Genomic DNA, 19,435 nt, shown 5'->3' with positions numbered 1-19,435 from the left:
CTGTTTGGACAGTGAAAAAAACAGTGAGTGAGTGAGACACTTGACCTTTGCCCCCGTTGTCCCCCCCCCCAAACAGACAAACTGTGAAGACACAGGTTAAAGTTAAAAAGTTAGAGATTATACCTTCTGTTTTTTTCAGTGTTTACTCACATTATCGCTGTTTTTTTTCTGACTCTGGGACACAGACAGCAAAGTCACCACTGACTCCTCTCCAGCCAACTGTTATGTCATGGATTTGAGGGGAGGTGGAGAGAGGGAGAGGGAGCGAGGGAGAGAGAGGGAGAGAGAGAGAGGGAGTGAGAGAGAGAGAGAGACTTTTGCACAGCTTGTCCATCTTGTTATTCCTGTGCCAGCTCCAGTATGCATGTCTGCCTCTCTGTTATTTTGTAGCTTCGTGCCTGAACACACGGCCTCACTCTGATTTCCAGCATCTGCCTCTGGTCTGACAGCTCAGGCAGCAGCTCACCTGGAGGACACAGGTACGCCCGGACCGCTGTTTTGTTGTCATTCTTTCTTCACACTGCAGAAAGTTTTTTTTTAAAGTTTTTTATTAGCAAAGCTTGAAATCCACAAAGAAAAAAAAAAAGAAAGAGAGGAACTCTGAGATCGAGGATGTGATATGAATTAGTGTCTTGTGTGTCATGTGTAAACAGGTCAGGGTTTAGAGAGGGGTCATTATGGGTCACTCTGATGCAGTGAAGGGCAAAAATCTCACCTCGCTCAAGTCGGGACGGAGCGGATTCGCCTCATCAGCCAAATTCTCTCACTTTGACATTGTAATCTGAGCTTTTGTAAACGGCGGCCTCTGATATGAGTCTGTCCTGATCACACAGAGACACACACACACACACACACACAACACACAACACAGAGGCCTGATCATTTTATTTCCCCACCAGTCTCTTATCTCTGGGATAGGATCAATGGGAATCCAATTACTCAAGTAGGCCGGTTAGTAAAGGAGGATCACAGAATAGAAAAGGTTGATTGGGACACAAACACAGAGGAGTGTTATGTGTATGTGTGTGTGTATGTGTGTCTATGTGTGTTAAGGGTTTAAAATCTGTGTGTGCTTTAATGTTTACGGTCGACCTGAGTCTGTCTGCAGGCCTCCACTGAGACAACATGGCAGCTATTAAATAAGTGACGTCTGAAAAGAGGCGGAGCCACACGTCGTCATCAAAGTCAGCAAATACAAATTAAAAATTTTAAAAAGGCAAAAAACTATAAAATAAATTATAAACAGGAGAAAAAATAGTGATAAACAAACCCGATCATCAATAACCTTATCAGACTTTTTTTTTGTATTGATTTTGTCCAGTTGTGTTGCACAAACAGTTACCAGCTGTTGCGCAACTGACAGGAAGAAGGTTTGTTTTCCTTTCGTGAGGCAACACAAGAGACGCAGCGTCTGTTCGCACGTCTGTTCAGTGTGAAAGTGAAATTAAAATCTGCACTTTTACTCTTTATGTTGAAAACTCAGAGATATTTGGATATTATATTTATATTTAGTGACTGAACTGATTTATTAGATTACAGAAAGAAAAATTTGAATCCAAAAAAGTCTGATCCATGTTTGGGGTTGTGTTCAGATATAAGTTTTGTCTTTGTGGCATCTGTAAAATGACCTTTTTTATTTTCTCTTGTTGTTTAATTGTCATTATTTCCACCTTAACAGGTAAAACTATGTATTTTTGACAAACATCTGGACCCCTTAAGGTTCATTTCGTTCATGGCAGGCAGCACTGATCCAGATGTTCAGCTCAGATGCTCAGTCTCTACTGATGCCTGTAAATGTAAATAATACTATTTAACTCTATGAGACCATGTTACATGTGACCCAGCAGCAGCTTGATGCTCATATGTAAACACAAAACCTTCAGTAAAATCAGTTTTCCTCATTATTTATTAATGAAAAATGACAATAAACAAAGTTTTTTTTAAATCCCACCCCCCCCTAACCCGCTGAGTCCAACCTCCTGCAACAAGTTCAGTCTATCACCAATTACAACCATTTAGTTTTTCTGTCCCAGTGATCAGGTTTTGGATTCACGGCTTTGAGTGTAAATGTAACAGACATTTAAGCCGCGCAGAAGCTGCGAAGGGATTTGTAGTCGTTAGGAGTCGTGATGTGAAACCAGAGAAAACACAGACGGAGCCACATGTCGTGAGCGTGATACAACATTCAGAGTGTTGAGTATATCTATTCTGGGGTTGGCAGGGGGAGGGAGGGGAGGGAGGGGTGAGGACGGAGACTTTCTGCAGTCAAAGCTGAGACGTGGGTGCAGGGGGTCACCTTGACACAGGTTTAATTCATGCAAACGTTCATTCACACACACACACACACACACACATGGAGGCATTATGGGATTATTAACTGTTGAAACGATGTGAGTTAAACAATAACAGCTGGAATCTCAAAGTTTCAGACTTTACAAATAATCTGTCACTTCCATCTCATGCCCCCCACCCACACACTCACCCACACACACACACACATACACACACACATACCCACGTCATGTGAAATAGTGGAGATAGCTTCCACTCCTGGGCGACAGATGGAGATGCATATAGTGACTAAACATAGCAAACTATGCAGGTCGAGGCTATTGATAGTCACAGCCGCTGTAACGCAGAGAAGCCAGTGAACAACTTTTTCCAATCACAGCGTCACTGATGTCAGAGCGAGCAGAAAATAGCACGAGAGCAAGTCGCTGTGTCATTTCACCAAAAACCGCTGTGTGGAGGATATTTTTAAAAAATTACATTCCCCTAATTACACAGGTTTGTTTGTAAAAAATTAATTTAGTGCAGAAAAATTATTGTTGTTGTGTTTTCTCCTGGCTGCATGTTGATCTGAGTGAGCTCTGTTGTCCGCCATGACACCTGCTTTTTAATACTAACATCATCTTTTTCTGTAAATTTATATTATAAATAACTCAATTTAACCCCTTTTATAGGAGAGTTGAGTCCAAACACAATGAATCTGGGGTTTTGAGTTGAAATTTGGCAAAAATGACAGCAGTCTTAGCAACTGACCGATATTTCTGGGCAGTTTCTACGCAATCAATCGTTATTTCTTGGCTGTATTTCTCGACATTACTATGACATTGACAGTTATTTCTAGAGATTATGACGCAATTACTTGTTATTTCTTGGCTATTTCTTGACATTATCACGTAATTAGCGCTTCATTGTAAACAAATGCACATGGCTGGGAAGAAGGTTAGCAAAACAGTGGAAAAGTGGTCAGACTTACATAGCTCCTCTTTAAATTCAACCTGAAATGAAATCTTTTGGAAAGAAAGAAAGCTTTATGGAGTATAAAGTGTCAGATAAATGCAGTGAGTAAAAATATTCTCCTCTTAAAGGGACATTGTGTGACTTCTCCTGTTATCTATTCACGAAAATCGATTATTTCATTCAAAAGTCTGTTTTTCATTAATGAGTAATCACCCTCATCAACAAACTTAAGTGTTCCGGTAACTTCTGAATTTGCCGTTCATATCATTCATAATTACATGGAGCGGGAAAGCTCGGTGCTGGCTGCCATGTTGTGCCGCCATGTTTTTACGTTGAGTGGCAGCGTGACGGTAGGAAACCACGGAAACTCAGCGGAGACACCGGAGCTGTCGGCTCAGGTCGAGGTGGCGTCTGTGAAAAACAACATATTGTCACGTGTATTGTTTTGCCTCGTGCTGACAAACCACTTGTTCACATAGAGGCTTGTTTATGCCATTACATGCAGCGGCTGTCGTCCGTCTGCCGTCTGCCCAATTTCACGTGAATGCAGCATGAAAAATAGATTGAGTTGCTTGAGATATACAACCACAACGCTAGATGGGAGTAATTCCTACACAATTTACCTTTAAAGCAGTACTAAAGAACTTTCAGTTTTGGTTGAGTTTGGCGGCGCCAATGGCCCAAAGCGGCAGTGTTTTGCCTGAAGGGAGACTCCATCTCCCATGAGCACCAGAGCGTAGCGCCATAAACATCCTGATCTCCCGGTGCATGGAAATTAACAGAAGACGTCCAAACTAAGTTTCTGTTACCAGTGGATCATTTCTCAGTAAACACACATGCACAATCCGAAGGAAAGGTGCCGCATTGCTGCTCCCTCCTCGTCGTGACTTGCGACAGTGAAAGTGAAACTGAAGTGAGAGCCAGGTTCACCATGCTCCTCAAAGTTGCTTAGTGCCAGTGAAGGCGATACAGACCCCCCCTCAGGCCATGACAGAGGTGTCATTCAACCTGTTGTAAGTCGATGTACCATCACAAAAGTTATGAAAATATTATATGAAGGTTGAAAAGTTCCTTAGTGTTGGTTTAAATGCGGCAAACATAAAAACTACTGACATGACCTAAACCTCCTGTTTATGTGGCCGACTTGTAAACGTATTAAGTCGTGTTTCACCACTTTGTCTCTGCAGCAGCCGCCGTCATTCTGGAGGGAAAGGCCCCAGTCGAGTCCAGCCGGGGGGATGAAGGAGGAGGCGAGGAGGCCGCCGGCTCCTCCTCCGTCCCCTCCAGCTCCAGCCCCGCTGCTCTGCCCCTGACCCACAGCGAGCCCTGGCAGAGCGAGAGCCTGCTGGCAGAGTCCTGGTCCACCATGGGAGACGTGGACCAGGACCACGAGGACGCCAAGAGCCTGGACAGCAGCGACGGCGCCGTTCTCCCCGGGGAGGAGAACCACTCCTCCAACTCCGACATGGTGCACCTGGACCGGGAGGAGGTGGAGATGCTGGAGGAGGCGGAGAAGGAGGAGGCGGCGGCGGCGGCGGCGAGGAGAGCGGAGGAGGAGGAGGACGAAGACGAGGAGCTGCAGACGAGCGTGCTGAGCGTGCTGGGTGGGGAGAGGGAGCTGGTGGAGCTCAGGGAGGAGGAGGAGCAGGAGCAGGAGGAGCTCCAGGCCCCAGAAACTGAGGAGCTCCTTGTGTCGGTGGAGGAGCCGAGGCCCGCGGAGTTCAGGCAGGTGGTCCCTCCGATGGCGCTGCCGCCTCTGCCCATCGTCAGGCTGGACCCCCCCTCCACCACGTCCACGCCGGTCCCCTCCACCACGGCCTCTGAAGCCGAGGAGCCGCCGCTGTTCTCCCTCCAGGGGCTCCACCCTCCGTCCATCCTGGCGCCGCTGGCCACCGAGCCGCCGGCGGAGAGCGGCCTGTCTCAGATCCCCCTCTCGGATGTGGAGGAACATTCAGAGAAAGAGTTCGAGTCTCAAGCAGCAGCAGCAGCAGCAGCCGAGGAGCCACAGACGCAGCCGGCCGCCACCAAGACTGGCAAAGCCCTGAGCTCCACAGAGCTGCTGTGTGGAGGCGCTGCTCTGGTGGCGGTGGTTGGAGTGGTGGCCTACGGAGCTGTGGCCTACTGCAGGAAGTAAAACACCTCCCATCTCCCATCTCCCATCTCCATCTCCCATCTCTCATCTCCTCCTCCTCCTCCACCCTTTAAAACACATCTTCTCTGTTTTTAAATCTATTCCAAACGATTTATTCCACTTCTGGATGTTACTCTCTCTGACACTCTTTGTACTGTTAGCCACTGTTAGACGCATTAAAGGGATAGTTCACCCAAAATTCAAATTTCACTCCATTATCTACTCACCCTCATGTCGACTAAGAGCTGTGAGAATTTTCAGAGTCCTCCGTGGCTTCTCTGAGTTACGGGGGGGGAGGTCCGTGCAGCAGTATTTGTCCATATAATGGTTGTCAATGGATACCAACTTTCTTCGTCCAAAAAGACACACCAAAAGACATCCAAATACCTCCATACTGCTCGTCTGTAATGTCCCTCTTGTATTGAAGCCCCGACATGACACAGGAAGAGCAGTGAACCGAGACACTGGGAGCTTCCGCTACAAACAAGCTTAAAATATAGACTTATTTAATTTTTTTCGGAACAATTTCTCATGTCGGGGCTTCAATACAAGAGGGACATTACAGACGAGCAGTATGGAGGTATTTGGATGTCTTTTGGTGTGTCTTTTTGGACGAAGAAAGTTGGTATCCATTGACAACCATTATATGGACAAATACTGCTGCGCGGACCCCTCCGTAACTCAGAGAAGGCACGGAGGACTCTGAAAATTCTCACAGCTCTTACTCGACATGAGGGTGAGTAGATAATGAGTGAAATTTGAATTTTGGGTGAACTATCCCTTTAATCTGATGGTTGGGATTCGTCTTGTGCTACCTCAGCTCACAGCAGAGCTCATGGCCTTTGTTTTTTTTTTTTTTTTTTTCTTTTGTTTTGTTTTGTTTTGTTTTCTCTCTAGTCATAACAGATCTCTGAGGAAAATGTAAAAAATTAAAACCGAGAATGTAAAATCAACGTACGGTACAATTTTAAAAAGAATCCTGAAACTTGAACTGTTGGTTTGACGTCTCTTTGTCTCTCATTTATTTACTTCAACAGAAAAATCAGCACCGGAGATGAAATTAGACACCAATTCCTCTTTTGCCTGAGTCATGTTTACAAAACCGCTGCCGGGATACGCAGCCAAAATCTACCTCTACTTCCTGTACGTGTGGGATCCAACACGCACTAGCAAAGATATTGGCACTAGACTGAATTCACACAAGGCCTATTATTGTACGGTGGCCCTGAGAGGTCAACACGCTGTACCTAAAGAAAACACACGCAAAGTCACAACTAAAGGAAACAACTTCATGTTTCAAGTGTTTCTGGGGACACAAAAAGTGACGGACCGCCTTTGTTCAGTGCTTCTTCACTTAACAAGTTCTGAAGATGGTCACCTGTTTGTTTTGGGTTATTATAAGCGTCAATATCACCTGATTCAGCATATTTCTGCAAATATGTAGCCTACCGTTAGCTTAGCATCAGTCGACTCCGCCATTTTTCTGTGTCCATGGAAACACTTCTGTCGAGTTTTTGCAGCACATGTGTCAGTTTGATGAAGTTGTCTCCAGAATTTGTAGCGTTTCTGCATCCTTAAGTTGTAGTGTGTTGAGCCCTCAGGGCCACCGTAGATATATGCATGTAGCCTATAGGTACTAAATGCGGAAATAAGGGGTGGCCCAGTGGAGTTTGCGTGTTCTCCCAGTGCCTATGGGGGATCTCTCCAGGTTTTTTCAGCTTCCTCCCAAGTTTTCTCTGTATTTATTGGTAACCCTTTAATTTACAGACAGTTAATTACGTGATAATGTCAAGAAATAGCCAAGAAATAACAATTAATTGCATCATAATGTCTAGAAATAGCCTAGAAATAACGATCAATTTCATAGTAATGTTGAGAAATATAGCCAAATAACGATTGATAGCCTAGATATATCAAGGACTTAGTGGAGAAAAGCATGAAGAGCATGTGTAATATTTTGCCTTTATGAAAAACATGACATTACTATGAAATTGACCGTTATTTCTAGGCTATTTCTTGACATTAATATGCAATTAGTTGTTATTTCTTGATATTATCACATAATTAACGGCCTGTAAATTAAAGGGTTACCTGTTTATTTTCATACTGTAGCAGGATCTAAAAATATGGAGCCACTTTCCCACAATCCATCCATTTTGCTCTACAATTGGGTCACAGATGACTTCATACACCCTGGACATATAGAGCCAAACAACCTCACACACTCACATTTACATTAATCAGCCTAAATCAACCCAGTGAGCGTGTGTTTGGACTGTGGGAGGAAGCCGGAGAACCCAGAGAGAACCCATAGAAAGACCTGGTAAATATATTTCCAGCCTGTCAGAGTATGTTATCAATATAAACAGCACCCACCAAAAGTCTCGGGGCAATTTTCCCTAGATTGTGAAGATACATATTTAAATTTAAAAACAAAAACACATCAGTCATAAGTCACATGACCTGATCTTTGACCTCCATGTGTCAGGAGAGCGAGAGTCGGACACAGAGACAGTGACAGATTAAAATCTAAGTTTATCTTCTCAGTGGTTCACAGTGAGCCGAGCCGAGCCGAGCCGAGCAGCAGATAAACTCTGAGCTCACTCGTCTCCTCAGGGCAGGAATTTTGGGAAAGAGGCCGACGTGTGTTTGGGTTTTAATGCTCTGTTCTGCCTCCTGCTGGTCACTCAGCACCGTTACAGCACCACAACAGGACGTCCTGCTGCACATTGCAGCTGTTTAACCAAACGACAAAGTTATTTCCTTGATGTCAACAACAGATAAATCATGATAGATTCTACACAGTGAACAACTTGTAGTAGAGTATAGGTTGAATTTTACTGATAAATGATTGATAGTGTTAAATTTTAGAGGTGGGGCCTTCTGGATTAACAAGGGAACAATTTTAATTTCAGTGCAAAAGAATAAAAAAAGCTTGAAGGCTGGTATCATTAAATGAGTTTTGTGAAAACCTGAAGTACCTACAGGCAAATAATTGTGTGTAAACTGCAGCAGAGTCGGTCTCAGCCAACTATGCCCAGTTTTTTTCCACTGTAATCACCCAGGACACGAACATGATCTCACAGATAATGATTATTAGTCTGCGGTTGCACCAGTGCTGAGCCAGATACACTAATTATACACCGTGGCTCTCTGACACTTCTTGATTTTCATCAAGTGCCAGTAAATAAAGAAGAACAATGGGCCGGACTGTGCAGCCGTTCCCACATGGGTGCCAGCATGCACGCAGCCATTCAGCCGAGAAGGGGAAGGAAAGTGCTTCTTTGTTTGGAAAGATAAAGCTGCAGCGGCTCGGCTGCGCCAGAAAAAAAACCAACACATAATCTGTGTGTCTCTTTTCCCCCACGCTCCCCACACACACACCTACACACACACCTGACCACACAATAAACACTGGCACCCAACATTATAATATCCCAGATAACAGCAGCACACACATCAAATGGCCATAAATCTTGGCTAATTAGTGTCAGAGTTTGTTTAAAAGGAAGAAAAACGACTTTTTTAGTCCGATCTGATGTTCACTAGACACAGCAGAAGTGTGTGAAACATTATTATCAGTGAGTATAATGTCACAGGTGGTGACATTTGTTATTCAATTCAAATCAGACAGTCTAACTCTTCTTTTATGCCAGTTAAGGTGATTGTGTTATCAAAACACACACACAATGAAAAGGAGAAGAGAGAGTGTGTGTGAACCATAGATGTAAAAACAATCCACAACTTTTTTTTTAACACAAATTCCTTGTGAAGTGGAAAAAACAACACAACACAAACAAAACAAAACAAAACAAAACAAAACAAAACAACACAACACAACACAACACAACAGCAACAGGTTTGAAGAGACAAGCAGCAGATCAATGATTCACATGTTTTCTCACCGTCCTTCTCATGATGTAAAACATGTAGAACTCAATAGAATATAATAGACAGCATAATTGAGAGAAATAGAATATAAATACAGAAAAATATAATAGAATAATATAGAATATAGCTGAGCAAAACAGAATAGAACAGAATACAATAGAATAGACAACATGACTAGAAGAGTAGAATAGAAATGAACTGAACAGAACCACATAGAATAAACAACATAGTTGAAGAAGAACAGAATAGAAGATGAGCTGAAGAGTAGAATAGAAACAAACAAAACAAAGTCATAGATTGAAATAAAATAGAATTGGCGATCGAACAAAAGAATACAGTAAGATAAAATCTAGAAAATAGAAGACAAAAAACAGAAATTATATAGAATAGACAACATAATTTAAGAGGAATAGAATAGAAGAGTAGAATAGAAATGAACTGAACAGAACCACATATAATAGATAAATAGATAAGATAGATAAGATACAATCTAGAAACTAGAAGACAAAGAACAGAATAGAATAGACAACATAATTCAAGAGGAATAGAAGAGTAGAATAGAAATGAATAGAACAGTGATCAGCACATAGAATAGAAATGAGTAAAACAGAACAAAATACAGCACAATAGACAACATAATTTAAGAAGAATAGAACAGAAAAGCAACAGAAACAAAAAGAACAGATTCATATAGAATAGAATAGGCAACATAGTTGAATAAGAACAGAATAGAAGATGAATTGAGGAGTAAAACAGAAACAATACAACATAACCATAGAATAAAATTAGCAATCATACACTAGAATACAGCAGAATAAGATCAAATAGAAGAGAAAATAGAGACAAGAAGAACAGAACACAGTAGAATAGAATTAGAATAGAGCTCTGCTGCTGTAGATGAGTTCATTGATCAGTGATCGGTGGAGATGAGACGGTGACGACAGACTGTGATGAATCAAACCACAACACTGATGTGATGTGATGACACAACACAACACAAGTTAAACCAACACAGAGTCGATGTGATCTGATCTGATCCCAGAGCAGCTCAGAGCAGCTGCTCACATCTGTCAGGCCTCGCGCTGTAATTTATGAACTTTCACTCTGAAGGGAAAGAAACAGGAGACGAGGAGGACGAGGTTTGTGGTTCTTTGTTTTTTTATCAGCACACAGCACAGGCAGGAAACACACACACACACTCAAACACACACACACACTCAAACACACACAGTGGTGGACAGTAACAGAGTAAATTTACTTGAGTACTGTACTTAAGTACATATCCAGAGGATTTGTACTTTACTTGAGTATTATATTTCTTTGGTACTTATTACTCTTACTTGAATACATTTCCAAGACAAATATTTTTTACTTTTACTCGAGTTAATTTCTAGGAAGGCTGAAAAGTACTCGTTACTTTCAGGTCTGCTCTTTTTTTTTCTAAAATACTATTGAACACAAGAAGGAAACCCTAACCCCTAAAAGCAGCACATCAGTGCAGGTGGATTCAAAGAGTTCATTCTCAGAAACAAGAGTTAAAAGCTCCTTAAATTCATTTAGTAAAAATTATAGTAATTCATTGATGTGAACAATAAGAAATTTAAAAGCATGTACCTTTAAATGCAAGTTCCTTTTTTACTCTTACTCGAGTAACATGTTGACTGAGCTACTTTTACTTGTAACGGAGTCAATTTTGACCAGTAGTATTTGTACTCTTACTCAAGTACCGGGGTAGAGTACTCTGTCCATCTCTGCACACACACACACACACAGAGAGAAAGGGGAAAAGAGAGGGAGAGTCTACATTTCTGTTCTGTCTGGTCCTAATGAGTGAAAATCAAACAAGTTACTGATCTGAATCAAATCACGTCCTCGTCTAATGGAGTCGTCAGCGTGAACCTGTCACCTGATAATCACTCCTCTCTGATATCATCTCTCATCTCTTCGCCTCCATGTCTTTGTCTCGGCCTCCCGCCCCGCACTTTAACAGGGCTGAAAGGGGAACTTCAGCGGCAAGTCAGTTGATATTTAAAACTGCACGCCGGAGATAAATGAACTTCTCAAAAAGCCTGTTTTTTATTTGAACAGGGAGGGTTTGGCGCCGTGAGTCAGAGTTTAACAGAGATCACCACAATATTAACCATTAACCTTTACAATCACATTTGTCTGAAGCTCTGTTTATGGCATTCTGCTCAATTGACAACACAAATAGTCACGACTCTTATCTGAAGTGGCCTCTGTAGCTCTGCACTGAGGTGAGAGGTCACATAATGAGCGATGCACATAAATGATGAAACATGTTTAATTCTAGCTGCAAAAAAAACTATTAAATTGTATTAAATCAAATAAAATCAAAAGTGAAACTCTGATTCAAAGGAATAGATCCAAAAATAGATCTGGAACTGCTCAATGACAGAAAAGTGACATAAAGAAAAAAAGGAGAGACAAAGAAGAGGAAGTTTATGTTGCACATGAAGAATGCACATTTTTTCCATTTCACTTTTAACTTTTAATTCAATATTTTACAGTTTTTATTCGAAGTTTTGTCAAAATGTATGGCAGACTTTCAAAATAAAACATGCAAAAGGAAAATGTGCCTGTATATTTTTGATATTTATAATGCAATTATACTTTTAAATACATTTTTTGAGTCAAACTCAACTTTTCTTCATCAGCCGTGGCAGATGATTAATGTCCCATTGACTTATTGTAAGTTAGTGGTTACCTATTGCTAGTGTTTCCCGCACGAGCTCGGCCACCGGGTCACATCTTTTCATACCAGTATTTACTTTTCTATTTTGTTTTACTGTCAGAAAACAAATACCCACAGCCATTCTTTAGGCAAAACCTTTAACTTTTTACAATAAAAGAGATTTACTGAACAGCAGCGATTATAGATGTTTGTCAGATCACATCTCGCCCAGTATGCAAATTCCCAGGTCTGGAGTTATTCCTGGGTTGAGAGTGCAATAAAGGAAGTTTTTGTTGTTTGTAGATTGTGATCTCCGCTACGAGAGAGAGTGCGATGTTCAGGTGCATCTGATCTGTGCTTCTCAAAAAAGAAGAAGTGTATACGGCCTGCAGAGCGTCGTGACGTTAACACATTTAAATTGACCGTCCGGCCTCTTTACGAATGGCAAACAGGCACTGGAGGTCTGAAACTACATATATACCTGTTCACGTAGTGTACACCTGCACTGCTGTGGCAGCTTTCACCTATTAGTGCAGAAACGGCCTCGACCGAGGGGGAAGACTCAGGAAGACGAGATGGTGAGTTGTCGGGAAGCTGAAGAGCTGAAGAGCTGCTTTACTTCCCTACAGATTCATCTTTATATCACAGCTGATATTAATGTTTCTTTGCTTCTAGGCGTCTTTGGACACCGACATCAACCAACACTTCCAGGATGCGATCGATGTGATTCAGCAGCATTCAAATAATTCATACTACGAGTCAGGTAAAAGGAGAGAAACACTTCACATTTTCTGTGCACAGTTTACGATCGACAAATCCTAACAAACTGTGCTTCTTCCCCTCAGAGTACGCACATTACGCCTGCCTCGTCACCCACCAGACCGACGCTCCAGCTGCCGTCTACGACTGGAACGACACAGCGGTAAGTGGAGCACACGGAGTGAGAGATTCAACAATTAACCTTGGAGCTTTTCTGATTGAAAGTGTGTGTGTTTGTGTGTGTCCTGTTGCAGCAGCAGCCCTGGCACCAGGTCATCCCCGATGTCTCTCTGGGTCACCCCGTCCAAACCGAGTCCCCTCATTTCTACTCCATCCTGCCGCCACAGAGGAACAGCAAAGGTGAGCTCACACATGAGACTTTTCATGAGGTTTTCAAGAATTTTCTCTCGTTCCATGAAGAGTAAAAAGACAAATTCACCGCCCTCAGGTCGTAAGAAGCTCAGACTTTATGAATACCTCCACGAAGCTCTGAATGACCCCAACATGGGCGACTCCATCCAGTGGACGGACAGCGGCAGCGGCACCTTCCACTTCATCTCCAAGAACAAGGAGAAGCTGGCCGAGTGCTGGGGCCAACGCAAAGGGAACCGCAAGACCATGACGTATCAGAAGATGGCCAGAGCCCTGAGAAACTACAGCCGCACCGGCGAGATCATCAAAGTGCGCCGCAAGCTCACGTACCAGTTCAACCCAGACATCCTGCACCGGCTCGGCTCCACGCAGGTGTCGCTGCACCACCTGCCCTGCCACCCGGGCCGGGAGGAGGCGCACGGCCAGCAGCAGCAGCAGCAACAGCAGCAGCAGCAACAGCAGCCCAGTCCAGCCGAGCAGAGCTACTACAGCTCGGCGGCGGTGGACTGGCACAGCTGGTACGGACACTACCAGCTGCAGGAGGACTACGACCTGGCCTCCAGCTTCACCTCACACAACTCGGTCAAACTCTAAGGCCGCAGCTGCATGGCATGGGTTTTGGTTGATTTCACATCGCAGCGGGACTATTATTAACATCCAGAAGTGTTTGAATACCCTTTATTGGGGAGTTTTGCTCTTCATATAGAGGAGTATTGTTGTAAATTAATTTATAAATACTTGAAGTCTGTAAGTGGATCTTTATTTTTGTCACTTTTCTAACTTGTTCTCTTTTGTTTTATAGAAAACCTTTAAATAAAAACTGCTTCACTCTGACTCTTTAAGTTGATTTTGATCACTGTAATTAGACACCATCATAGCAAATAACACACTGTGCTATTTCAACAAGGTTTCAAGGACTTGACTCTCAAACTCTGTGTGTTTATTTCTAATCAAAGTTTGATTCTTATTCTAAAAACTAGTATTTGCCTCTGTAAACATGGCCATTATCAGTGTGTATATACATGAATTCACAACTTTGTTAAGGGATTTTGAGAACTAATTGTGAATTCTTCAATACAACACAAAATAAAACTCTCCAGATAAAAGACACTGGACTGGATCCATTTAAAAAAAAACAAGATGAGATTTCACTAATAAACTCCAGTTATATGTGACATGCAGCCGTCACTGTTTGTATCTTTAAACATATTCAAGACTTAACAGGTTTGACCTTTCCTGTCAGACTCTATAAAACATTAGGAACCAGAACGAGAGGCCTGACAGTGGCTCTTTGTCACAGCACAAATTAAAGTCATTTGGGACGACAATGCACTATGTTTGTTTTCTGCCGTGTGAACTGGAAATTAAAACAGTACAATTGTTAATCATAAATTTTTTTTTTAAGTTCTCACTGAATATATATTTTCTCATCTAGGACATTTTGACATTTTCTATAAAGTTGCAAACATTTTTACAGACAATTAGCAGTATAATAATAATAATAATAGTCAAAAAATAATTGACTATAATTTTTTGTTCAACTTTATACGGCAGTAGGTAATAATAATAATCTTATTTTATAATACTAAAGTGTTATATGTTATGTCACAGCATTACATTATATAATGATTAATGGTTAAGTCATCCTTTCTTCGTTATATTTTAGAATGTTTTATGACAATCAATAAATCAATCCACGTTTCCTTCTACAGATAAACCGATAAAAACACATTTGTGCTGCTGCTCTCATGGTGTTGGTCCAACAACAACAACATCAACAACTAGCCTACAGTACAACAACCTGCCGCCATCATAACACAAAAATAAAAAAGAGTGTGTTGAAGGCTTTTGGCATTTTAGTGAAATATTACAACAGGCGCACTAGAAAATATGAAATTAAGACACATCCTGAGAGGAAAAATATGGCAGCAAGTGTGTTTTTCCTGAAAAGAGCCGCTTTGTGCAGCGGCTGCCTCCAGGCCAGGTCTTATCTGGTTCAGCGGGGAGGATGTGGTCAGCGCTGGGAGGCTTTGTTGATGGGTTGTGACTGGTGCTGGTGTTGGGGCTTTGTGGGGATGGTGGTCATTGTTCCTGTGAGCCCGAGTTAGAAAACGTCTGGTGTTATGCAGAAAGCCCGCTCCCATGGGGGGTATAATAAGACTCGGGGCACTTGAGTGTCTCAGCATCACTTTTGTGAAATCCTCCCAAACTGCAAGGACTCTGCTGCATCAGGATCAGCCTCTTCGCTCATGGTAAAGATCAGACTTATAGAAAGGACAACGGCAGAATCTGCTAGAAATTCATAGGTTAAAAAAACATATATACTATATAGAAATAACATCTAATTTTTCATCATTTATCTTCAACAGAATTCCTTCCAGGAGACTCAATCTGACTTGGAGGTGATCTTAGAGTTCCTGGAGGAATACTACAGACAAAACAGTGGAGAAAACGGTAAGAGGAAAGATTTAAAGGTTCAAATCTCACATTTAAAGAGCTTAACCTTTAAGAAACTTTTCTTTTTTTTTTTCCAGTGGACAAGCTGTATTGGACTGCAGGTGTGGATTCAAAAGGCACACCTGTGGGGGAGGCATCATGTGAACAGCGCTGGATGTGGTACGAGCCACCAGTAAGGACTGAAATGTTTGATTTTTTCCGCTCTTGTGTGGAAAACGACTTCTCTGCGGTTAAAGATGTTCAGTTTCCTGCAGCCTGACACTCTCTTGTTCACGTTGTCCATCATTTCCTTCATCAAAGAGCATCAAGCCTGCGCCTCTGCCCTTCCTGGCACACGATGCCGGGCCAGCCCTCATCCAAAACACAACAGAGACATTATCTGATTATGGTCCAGTGCCAAAGTTTGTATCAACAAGACAGTCAACCAAACACCAGGCCACAGCGACGGGGAGCGGTGAGTTCTCCTTTTTCTGGTCACTAGATACTGTTATTGCCTCGGTTGCTAGTAGCCTGAGGGAAACAATACCAAGAGAGCAAATAAGAGACCTTCCCTTTACCGTAAAAAACAATGGAGCTGTGCATGGCTTAGCTCAATAACAGTTTTTACATATCTATCAGATAACCGCACTGTTTACAGCTTCTAAATGCTATCCCATCAGAGAAGAGGTTTTCAGGGAATAGCTCATGCATTTGAGGAAATGATTAACTGGAACCACCACTAACTGCTCTTGACGTGAAACAGCCTCTGGGATCTTCCCAAAATCATCTTTCAAGTCTTCATTATGTAGCTACAGTACATTTCTCTTACTGCTCTCTCTCTCTCCATGGCTGCAGGTAGAAAGGTGCGACTCTTTCACTTCCTCTTTGAGGTGCTGGAGGATCCCAACATGGCCCACTGCGTGTCCTGGGTGCCGGCCTCCAACGGGGTTTTCCGGTTCTCCTCCAGGAACAAGGACCAGGTGGCGGTGCTGTGGGGCCTGAGGAAGGGCAACAAGAGGCCCATGACGTACCAGAAGATGTCCCGGGCCCTCAGGAACTACGCCCGGTCCGGGGAGATCTTCAAGGTCAAGAAGAAGCTCACCTACCAGTTCAGCCGCGACACCCTGATGTTCCTGCAGAGGTGTCGTCAAGCTGAATTGTAGATCCGCTCGTCTCATATAAAACTCTAAACGATCTCTTTTTACCTGTTTTTAATGTCTAAGAACTGAAACTTTAATCTTTCTGTTGTTGGTGTGACAAACTGCAATGTATTCCTGACACTTTCTGGTGTAAATAAAGCCAAGATATTTTTACTCTTACTTGTTTAAAGTACTGTCACTAGACCTGGTGAAAATATGAATAAAGCCACGAAATAGCACAACATTTAAGCTCTTAAATCCATTAAAATACAATAAAAAGGGAGCAGGAGTGTAGAATTACAAAATGAAAAAGCCATGTCCATAAGGAAGGATGATACATTCTCTCTTTACAAACTTAAATCCAGTTTAAATCAGGTGATTTTGGTTAATGGAAGCTGCTCCACTTCCGAACATTCACTAAATGAATGAAGAGGCACAGTCCTCCTCGCTCATTTGTAATGTGATAATAGTTCACTTCATGTGATGTACTGCTGTGTGTAATATTGCCTTTTGTGTCCTGTTCTGTCATTAAACATATTTTTTTAATTTTCAAAGAGTCTGCACATATATTTAGTTTGTATGCTCCACTTAGGAATAAACAAACCCTTAAATCAATAATGAATACTTGTCCTTATGGCCACTGTATCATTTCAGAGCTAATCAATGACCTGTATGATGATTGATAAATGCTTACAGACTGCATGCACAGTGGTGGCTTTTTGAAGCAGGTGCAAGGAATTCATTTGAATCTTCATTGAGCATCATGTGGTAAAATAACAAACTGGACAAAATCATGCATCTAAACTGCAGCGAGGTTGTGAAATATCTACAGGACACAGACAGACTAAATACATTTTACTGAAAGCTCTAAAAAAAAAATCGAAGTTGCTCTACCTTGATGAGGTCATTAAAACATTGAAATTGCTGATTACACCATATAAAAAGGGGAAATAGTCATCTACTAAAGTGGAAAAGTAACTTCCCAATCCTGTAATGCATTGCAGTGTTAACAATAGCCTCAGCTGTGTGCAGTGTTTATTTTGAGGTCATGTGATACAGAAAATATGCAGCCATTGAATGTAAACATATACTATATTTTCTGTTGATCTGGTTCACAAGTCTCTATAGGCCTCGATTTCTTGTGCAATAATACATCTTCCAAAGGATATTTTAACAATAACTGTAATTGAATAAGTGGTGCAGCCTCAGTTGACAGGTGTGTGTAGGTGTGTATGTGTGTCTCTGTTTATATAACAACTTTAATGGCTGTTAGAGACCAGAGGGTGTCAGTGTCGTCCGTCTCACTGCCTCCAGGGTCTGTTTTTCTTTCCCCTGCTTGGCCTGACCTCATGGCTAAATCGCCTCTGTGATGTGAACTCTCGGCCGGCCCAGGCAATACCAAATGGTTTTGTGCTCTTTGTAGCGGACCCACATGATACTTCCCTAAGCCTAGTATTTACTGCTGGAGCCCACGCTAAGTTATAAATGGGCTAACTGAGCTACGGGTGTCTGTTACCAAGAAAGGCCACGTCGTACTTTCATCTGAATTGTGAAAACAGTCTCTTATGGAGAGAGTATGTTCTTAATTGAAGACTTCCATGTTACATGAGATGTGTCAGTTTGCATTATGGATCTTATTTTATAGTTAAGACTAAGAGTGACTCATGTAAAGGATCTTCTCGTGTGTGATGGATGGTGATGGTTAATTTCTGACGAGCAGGAATAAGCTGCATTCCTGCCAACAGACGGGATTCGGCCGGGGGCCCCAGAAATAGAGCTGTGCCTTTTCTTGACTGTGCCGTTTGGTCGTCTGAGGAATTAATTCAAGCATTTTTCACGTGCTCTTCAACACTGAGATCAACAACGTGCTCATGGGGGTGTGATATTCCCTGTAGACGCATTAGAAATGTAATATATGACATATCTGCCTATATCAAGGGCTATGTTGAAATAAATGTCACTTATATTACTATCATATATGTTATATATTTTAAAAATGCCTATATGATTTGATATAAGATATTGCAACTATGTTGATCGTATTTGTTCAATTTATCTGTGCAAGTTTATTTTAACAGCACATATAGATATAAACCATTCTATTTGTTTATGCTTTTGCTGTATATGTTTTTGTTATTAAATCTAAACATATTTATTTCAGATTTTGGGAACTTTGATGTGGAAATGATTCCAATTTCTAATAGGTTTCATATATGTATTGGACATTTTACATTACATTTGTGAATGGGTGTGACAATGCTTCAATGATTTGATTAAAAACATTGGACTTGTCAGTGCTTGTAAATCCAGCAGGTTTTAGCCTAATGGTTTAATAAACGTCATGATCTTATCAGAGACTACACTTGATAAAACAGCTGCATTGTTTGTGCTAAAGAGATCATGAGGACCAAAGTTGCCGCTTCGATGACAATTCACAATGAAACCTTCTTTTCATGTCAGATACACATGTCAAATGTCAAGGTTTACGACAGCCCTCTAAGAATAGGCCATATAACCACCGCCCAGGCATCTCCCCACTATTTATTTGCCAAGTCGGAAAGCCTGCTGTTCTTGGACAACATTACGCCCGGATTAAACTGATACCTGGCATCTGGCATTGCTGCATGTCATCTCAGATTTTCTTTCATAATATATCCAAAGATTCTCTGAATATGTTGTATATCATCTGAGCACAACACGGGATTGTCAGGAAAATATTACATCAGCCTCAGACCTGTGACAATGACGACACCTCCTTCTTTTATATCC

At 41.9% G+C, this 19,435-nt stretch overlaps 3 protein-coding genes across 3 annotated transcripts; all 3 read left to right on the top strand.

Annotated features, from left to right (window-relative positions):
• The first annotated feature begins 254 nt into the window (after positions 1-254).
• On the top strand, positions 255-5,584 carry LOC311006838 (uncharacterized protein). The gene is made up of 2 exons (XM_083999821.1): positions 255-479; positions 4,434-5,584. Exon 2 carries the CDS (start codon positions 4,613-4,615, stop codon positions 5,378-5,380), a length of 768 nt encoding a protein of 255 aa, XP_083855947.1. The 5' UTR covers positions 255-479; positions 4,434-4,612; the 3' UTR covers positions 5,381-5,584.
• Positions 5,585-12,293: 6,709 nt separating this feature from the next.
• Positions 12,294-13,685, top strand: spic (Spi-C transcription factor (Spi-1/PU.1 related); the record flags this gene model as incomplete). Its single annotated transcript, XM_083999368.1, has 6 exons — positions 12,294-12,301; positions 12,454-12,538; positions 12,636-12,723; positions 12,806-12,882; positions 12,974-13,079; positions 13,168-13,685. The coding sequence occupies 6 exons, from the start codon at positions 12,294-12,296 to the stop codon at positions 13,683-13,685; spliced, it is 882 nt and encodes a 293-aa protein (XP_083855494.1).
• A 1,481-nt stretch (positions 13,686-15,166) lies between these two features.
• On the top strand, positions 15,167-16,690 carry spi2 (Spi-2 proto-oncogene; the record flags this gene model as incomplete). Its single annotated transcript, XM_083999367.1, has 3 exons — positions 15,167-15,184; positions 15,461-15,545; positions 16,383-16,690. The coding sequence occupies 3 exons, from the start codon at positions 15,167-15,169 to the stop codon at positions 16,688-16,690; spliced, it is 411 nt and encodes a 136-aa protein (XP_083855493.1).
• Positions 16,691-19,435: the final 2,745 nt, after the last annotated feature.

The sequence above is a fragment of the Trachurus trachurus genome (genome assembly GCF_905171665.1).
Source record: "Trachurus trachurus genome assembly, chromosome: 23".
Taxonomy (NCBI): Eukaryota; Metazoa; Chordata; class Actinopteri; order Carangiformes; family Carangidae; genus Trachurus; species Trachurus trachurus.
This window is presented reverse-complemented; position numbering and strand designations above follow the sequence as displayed.